At 40.8% G+C, this 7,845-nt stretch overlaps 1 protein-coding gene across 1 annotated transcript; it reads left to right on the top strand.

The window, feature by feature from the left end:
• Nucleotides 1-4,081: 4,081 nt before the first annotated feature.
• Nucleotides 4,082-4,510, top strand: LOC100755951 (60S ribosomal protein L31). Its single transcript, XM_027400000.2, has one exon. It carries the CDS (start codon nt 4,100-4,102, stop codon nt 4,475-4,477), a length of 378 nt encoding a protein of 125 aa, XP_027255801.1. The 5' UTR covers nt 4,082-4,099; the 3' UTR covers nt 4,478-4,510.
• Nucleotides 4,511-7,845: the final 3,335 nt, after the last annotated feature.

Below are 7,845 nucleotides of genomic sequence, written 5' to 3'. Positions count from 1 at the left end.
CTCATACCTCACCTTAGTTCCTCCAAGGAAAACACATGGAAAATCTACTTCCATGCATCCTTTGTATAACAGCGTTTTAACCCTAACCTGTTGCAGCCCCAACTCCGCTGTGACTTAAATCTCATCTACACTCAGTTTCTGCAGTAAAAGAGCGAGCACCTGGGGTTGACCCTAATTATCTCAGAAGCTCCAGGCTTAGCATTGATTTCTTTGCAGATGTAAATTTCAATTCAGGTACCCTGTTTTCAGGGATAAGATTTAGAGTAATTATGTTCTTAGGGATTAATTACTCACCCAGGTTCTCTGGCTTCTCTACGTACAGGTTTTTGGAAGCTGCTTAATGTTTGCACTGCCAGCTTCCTATCCCATCTTTTCTGGGAAGGATTTCCTCACTGATTGTACCTTCCTGGCCAATCTGCTGAGGGCTTTGGAGAAAGTTGCCACAGAGGGTGACCTTTGCTATCTTCTCACTGTGCTTTCCTCCACTCTACATCTAATAGCCTCTTCTTCTGAGTGATCTTGCCTTTATTGTTCCAGCCAGCAACCTCCTTGAACTCATCAAAGTGGGGAAAGGGGTTTTGTCCTCTGTGTAGCCAATGCCAGAGCTGTGAACCCATGGCACACAGATTCACAGGATGCTCTGCTATTCTCAGCTAGAACTCCTGATGTGGCAAAGTAACCAACCCCTGAACACTGGAAAATGCTTTGTAGACAAGCACTCAAACTGGAGGGGTTAGGGCTCGTGGCTCTGACTATGAGGTAGTTGTCCTAGGGTAGTGATGGGGCAGGGTTGACCAGAAGCAATTCAATACTAGTTGTTAGTATCGGAGAATTTCCAACTCAGTTGATAAACCAGTAGCAAGATGTGTTTTGGTTAGTACTGTTTTCTAAAGAGCTAGTCTGCCAGCGAAGTTCTGAGTATGTGTGTTTTTCTGGTCACTACATTCCACATTATGTGATATATTTCTCTTAGTTCCTTGATGGAAGGGAGAGAAGGAGGAAAGGATGGAGAGAAACAGAGAGAGAGAGAGAGAGAGAGAGGGAGAGAGAGAATGGGGATGGAGGGATCACTAGCTTTTAGGATGAGCAACACCCTCCGTCTTGTCACCTAACAAGAGCTAATCTCATTGATTCTCTGGTCACTAGATCATTTTCTCTTTACCGGAGATTCAGCCCCCATAGCTTGGTCTCCTGAGTTTGAGATGGGTCGTCATTCAGTCACTCAGTTACCAAATAGCATCCCCTGCACATGTGTCTCCACCTGATCCCAGTGATATTGACAGCCCCTTTATTGTCTGTCTGCTTTAGTTGTCTGTGGCCTCCTGGAAAGCATGAACCCAGCTTTATTCACCTTTGACTCCTTTGAATATATACAACTCATTCCATGTCTGAATATTTGAGACTCTCATTAATGCTTTCCATATTCATATAGAGAAACAAGGGGAAGAATGAAGGAAAAAGAGAGTACAACCTGAGAAATAACCAGACCTAAGACATTCCTAGTGGATATCACAAGCCACGTCATCTTTACAGCAGTAAGACCCTACCTGCTTCATCACAAACAATAATGGTGAAGAAAAGGCAGCTTGTAAAGGCTCAGTATATCTCTGGAACCAGTAGGAGCAAATTCCACAGGGCATTTAAGTTGTAAATGAAAGAGGAAATTATTGGTCTAAGTCATTGGTTCTCAATCTGTGGGTTGTAACCCCTTTGGCAAAGCTCTATCTCCAAAAATAATTACATTATGGCTCATAACAGTATCAAAATTATAGTTATTAAGTAGCAATGGAAAGAATTTTATCGATGGGGTCACCACAACATGAGGAACTGTACTAAACCGTCACAGCATCAGGAAGGTTGGGAACTGCTGGTCTAAGTGAAATACTCCGTGGTGTGTTGAATTGGTTACTCTCATATTGGTGTCTTAGTTAGGTTTCTATTGCTGTGAAGAGACACCATGACCGTGGCAATGCTTATACACATTTAACTGGGGTGACTCACTTATAGTTTCAGAGGTTCAGTCCATGATCATTATACAGGGGAATGTTGAGGCATAAAGGCAGACATGATGCTGGAGATATAGCTGAGAGTCCTACATCTTGCAGGCAACAGGAAATGGTCTGAAGTACTGAGCAAAGCTTGAGCAAAAGAGACCTCAAAGCCCGCCCCACAGTGACATACTTCCTACAACAGGCCACACCTACTCCAAGAAAGCCACACACTTTAATAGTGCCACTCATAATGATCTCATAGGGGGCCAATTACTTTCAAACTACAATTGGTTTCTATGAATAAATAATTTTTAAACTTCTCTGTAGATGTAACTGTCATCAAGTAGTCTCCTATTTTGTAATGCCCATCCTTTGCATGACTTAAGTACTTTTTTCATGAATAACAATTGCTTGAGCATTTCTAGTACAGAGTGAGAAAGGACTGCAAGACTCTAATGAGAATATTTTAAATTGCTCCCAGTTTAGCAAGGACTCACTCCATTGCTCCCCAGAAGGCTCCCTAACTGTGTCTATCAGAGTAAGTGATGGAATGTTTGACACTAAGCTGTTACTGAAGAAGGATTGGACTGACTATGGTTTTAGATAACATTTGAATAAAAATCTATTTGTAATCAATTAACAATTATATTGATACATGGATAGAAATCATTCAAGTTCTGCCTGAGATCCCCAGTTATCAACTCTTGTCAGCTTTCTAAAGGGTTAAAACAAAGGAATCTGGAAGGGTCCTTTAAAGGTAAAGTGAAAGTTTACACTGATACATTTTAAGATGGGAGATCTAAGCCAAGGGTGTTTCCAGACACCTAGCATCAGGTGGCCATGCGCACACCTTTGAATTCTGTGTATTATTCTATGTGTGTATCCTAATTTCTCTGTCCTTCCTCCCTCCCTCCCTCTCTCCCTCCCTCCCTGTCTCCCTCCCTTCCTCTCTCCCTCTTTTCCTTTGTCTCTCTATACAGACAGATAGACACACACACACACACACACACACACACACACACACACACACGATTAGAATTAAAATCTTTCCTTCTTTCTCTCTACTCTCTCTCTCTCTCTCTCTCTCTCACACACACACACACACACACACACACACACTCCTAGAATTAAAATCATTCATTTGGGTGCATACACTGGCACACAAATGCATAAACACTATGCTTTTAATTGGTAGCAACAATATAGTTAAAATTAAGTCTATCATGACCCAGATGTCCTGTCATTTTGTCATTTGCACTGTGGAATGGAATCTTGTCTTCCCTGAGGATTCTCTGTACTGTGGAATAGACACTCAAGGGGGCCTTGTCTTCTCCAAGGAAGTTTCAGCCTTGCTACCTTTTGTGGCCCCCTTGAAAGAGAATCATGTATATCCTCTTTTCTTTCTTTTTCTCCTTAACTTGTTCAGCATTTCACTTTAAAGAATCCAGCCTAATGGCTGTCCATGGGAAGTATCTCTGGATTTATGCATTTACTGATGGAGTAGGTCAAATGGAAATTTAATCTAATACACACTTAAGTAGAAAGAGTAAAAACAGGCACATTCATTATTTCTGTACATCTCCAAACCAGACAAGCTGATGTTATTTTGAGATCCCAGTAACTGAATTCCTTTTCTGTTCAAATGAGTATTAAGTAAAATGGAGCCTGCATCATAATTTAATGCTTCGGCTAATGTGATTCTTGATTCTAATCTGCTATAAATTCATTGCAATTATTTGGTAGAATTATGTAATGTGATTTCACCTGCCTGAACGTATTATCATTTGTCCCCAAGAATCTGTCTAGAAAATACCAACAATGTATATCACTGACAGCCAAGTAGATTTCCTTTCTCAGCATGGTATAATACATATTTTAAATTCATTTTCTGAGATTGTGAGACCACATTAAATATACAGGAAACAATCTTCCTGGTCAACTGAATTTCTTCTGTGTATCACACCTTTTACACATCCCTAATTTCATTAATTTGAGAAAAGGAAGGGTGTCTGCTTTGATAACATGCATTTCCATGTTTTTATTTGATTCTCCTATGTGCCCCACAACATTAAAATCACTGGAGTCCTTTCCAACTTGGGCCAGGCAGAATGGCTCCCGCAAAGAAGGGTGGCGAGAAGAAGAAGGGCCGTTCTGCCATCAACGAGGTGGTGACCCGAGAATACACCATTAACATTCACAAGCGCATCCATGGCGTGGACTTCAAGAAGAGTGCTCCTCCGGCACTCAAAGAAATCCGGAAATTTGCTATGAAGGAGATGGGGACTCCAGATGTGCGCATTGATACCAGGCTCAATAAAGCCGTCTGGGCCAAAGGAATAAGGAATGTTCCATATCGTATCCGTGTACATTTGTCCAGAAAATGTAACGAGGATGAGGACTCACCAAACAAGCTGTACACATTGGTAACCTACGTGCCTGTTACCACATTCAAAAATCTACAGACAGTCAATGTGGATGAGAACTAACCTGCTGAGTGTCAAATAAAGTTGGAGAACTGACAAAAAAAACAATCACTGGAGTTGAGAGCTTGGCGGTCCCTATATGGTGAGTCTACCGCGAGCTATGTTGTTAGTTGCTAAAGGCAGGTACCTGGGCTGCACAGTGTTCCTGCACAATGGATGCATTGGCGTTGAACAAATACTCAGTATTGAGGGGAAGAGACAAACACCAAACATTACATTTTCGAAGACCTTGCTGCAACAGTCCTAGAGTTGCTGAATAATGAACCGACATGCTTTCCCCTTACGTTTCCCCCACATTACTACTGATGCTTCTTTCTGCAGAAGTCCCTTAGCTCCGTGGTAGTTTCAGAGAAGACCACAACTGCCTCCGAATCTCCTGTTGTACATTGAAAGCCTACAGTGCTTCATCCCTCTCCTAGGTGTAGATACTGAGCAATGACACATGAGAGTTTGGAGAGAAGGAAGCAGTGGTTATAGACATATAGTTTTGAGGGTCACCACTAAAGGCACTGGGATGATTCCAAGTAGATGTATTGAAATCCTTTGGCTGGATCACCTGGCAACAGTTGTCATGGCTGTAGCAGCAGCTGCCCTGGGCTTTGAGCCATGCAAGAGGAAACTGCACAGCCTGAAGATGAAGTCTGTCAGCCTATGCACCACTGAGCTGTTAAGGTAGAGAGTTCAAAGGGCCCCACATGACAAATCAGACAGTGAAATTGGCTACAGTTTTCAGTCCCTGAGAAAAGCCAGGTTGTGGGGAACAGACACAGTTGCTGGTGTTATACAAGACCAGATGTCTTAGTTATTATTCTGTTGTTATGAGAACCCATGATGGCCAAGACAACTTACAGAAGAGTTTAGAAGGGGCTCCCAGTTTCAGAGGCTTAGAGTCCATGACCATCATGTCAGGGAGAATGACAACAGGTGGGCAGGCATGGTACTAAAGCAATAGCCAAGAGCCCTCATTTCAATCCACAAGCAGAAGGCAGAGAAAGCCAGCTGGAAATAGGAGGCTTTTGAAACTCCAAAGCCTCCCCTAGTGATAGGCCACCTCGAAAGAGGCCACACCTTCATATCCTGCACAAACAGTTTCACCAACTGGGGACCAAGTATTCAGACATAGCAGCCGGTGGAGACCATTTTCATTCAAGCCACCGTACTAAAGTAACATTTGGTAATGTTAAAGGAATGTGAAAGTAATAACTAAACATGGGCATGAGAAACAGGGATGAGATGGTAAAACTGTGAGATGTGGCCTTGTTTAGAGATAGTCTTCCCAGAATTCAATTGAGATGACATCCTTAGAATGGGTCCTAGTACAATATGACTTAACTTGCAAGAAGTGGAATTTGAGACCTAGACATAGCAGGGAAGAGACCAAATGATATAGGAAATGCTGTGTTGGTGTGTGGCCACCCCATCTCAAATCAAGCCCAGCAGGGAGCCTGGGAGAGCCCCATCTTGATGAAGTCAGCCTGCCTGCACTTCATATCACACCTCCAAACTCTAGAACTCAGCAGCAACAAATGGAGTTGTTAAACCACTAAATTGTAGTCTCTATTATGACTATCCTGGCAACTTAATACAATAGTGGGATCCACTGTATGAAGAAATTGTTTTTTTTTCTTATGGGAGAATTATTTTAGGAGTTTTTGCAGGCTGTGATTTAAAAGGGTTTGTCAAATGCACTAAAGTTTTTTTTTTTTTTTTTTTTTTTTTTTTTTTTTTTTGCCCAAGTTCATAGAAAAGTCATGGAAATGATTCTTTGTAGACATTGAGCAGATCAGGAGACTTAAATATAGATTTGGACATTAAACTTCCTGACTTATATTGTGGAGATAGATAGATAGATAGATAGATAGATAGATAGATAGATACACACATACATAGATAGGCGTATAGCTGTATGTGTGTATATATTTATGAATGGTTAGACTAACCAACAGATACATAGATAGATACATGATTGATGGATGGTTCAATAGACAGATGGATGATAGGATAGACAGAAATTTATAGATGATAGATTGATAAGCTATAGTTAGAAGATGATAGATATATGATGTATTTATATAGATAGATGATAGCTTTGTAGATTGATGATAGATATCAGATGACAGATGACAGTTAGATGATAACTAAATAGATGGCAGATGATGGATGATAGGTAAATAATATATGACTAGATAGCAGACAGGTGATTGATTGATAGTGATAATTTATAGATGGATGATGGATATGAGTTAGTTGACAAAATTTCATGTGCTAATTATATCGTGTATGTAAAGTTGTATGCATAATAAGTCTAGTGTATTATATTGCTTAGATAGTACACTATAACATACTGTATACCATAGCCATATATACAGCACATTATGTCTGCTTGTCTTTAGTTGTATCTCATCATATATTTCTATATAAAATGTAGAGACTTGCCCCAAACTGTCTCTTCAAACATTCTTAGCTTTAAAGCTAGTGTTTTTTTGTTTAAAGCTAGTGTTTCTAATGTTATTCGTTTCAAAGTTGATTTTGAGGAAGAAGAGCAGATGGATATATTGGCTGAACAATTATTATGGTGCTTACCATCTTCAACAGGCTTTGTTCTATATTGTGCATCACTCACTTCATACAGTCGAATTGCTTTGTTCTATTGCTTGGTGAAATAAATTGTTTCTGAAGAGTCTGTTCTTACTCCTTGTATGTGTTTTCTATAAGAGCCACACTGAAATTTCTATTATTTACAGCATAATAAAGCTTAGTGGCATTAGGAAAAAAAACTATTCCAAACATTTTCTGTTCCCAACTAGATTCTCAAACACAGAATTTATTTTACCTTCTGAATTCATGATGCTATGGCACACTCTGAGGCCAGCCCTTCATAGTCTCTGCTATCAGATTGAACTTTGGTCTGAAGGTCTGGGTGTCACAGTCGTAGTCCATTCCTTCCAGCTCTTCAGTATCATGTGAGAGAAATCCCTAATGGTGTTGTTGCTTTATCTGCTATTTTCTCAGTGTCCAGACTGTGAAAAGCTCTGCACGCTCTGTTTATTTGGGTTTTGTGTCCCACTTTAATGTTCAGGGAAAGCAGTTAGATCTCCACCACCACCAAGGCACCGTGTATGACCAAAGCATGTAGAACACTCCTGCTTTTTCTGTCCTCACTGTGCAAAACCCAACATGTCAGAGTCCTCCTGTTCCTTCTGTCATGGTCAGTAGTGCTCCCAGTCTGAGGTGTTCACCACCAAGACACTGTGTAAAACCCAACATGTCAGAGTCCTCCTGCTCCTTCTGTCATGGTCAGCAGTGCTCCTGGCCTGAGGTGCTGCAAAGGACTCATGCTGTGTTCTCATCACTCACATTAATTAACCAAG

This window comes from Cricetulus griseus, chromosome 2 (genome assembly GCF_003668045.3).
Source record: "Cricetulus griseus strain 17A/GY chromosome 2, alternate assembly CriGri-PICRH-1.0, whole genome shotgun sequence".
Classification (NCBI taxonomy): domain Eukaryota; kingdom Metazoa; phylum Chordata; class Mammalia; order Rodentia; family Cricetidae; genus Cricetulus; species Cricetulus griseus.
This window is presented reverse-complemented; position numbering and strand designations above follow the sequence as displayed.

Coding starts and splice junctions, on each gene's coding strand:
- LOC100755951 (XM_027400000.2), top strand. CDS start 4,100: ATGGCTCCCGCAAAGAAGGGTGGCGAGAAGAAGAAGGGCCGTTCTGCC.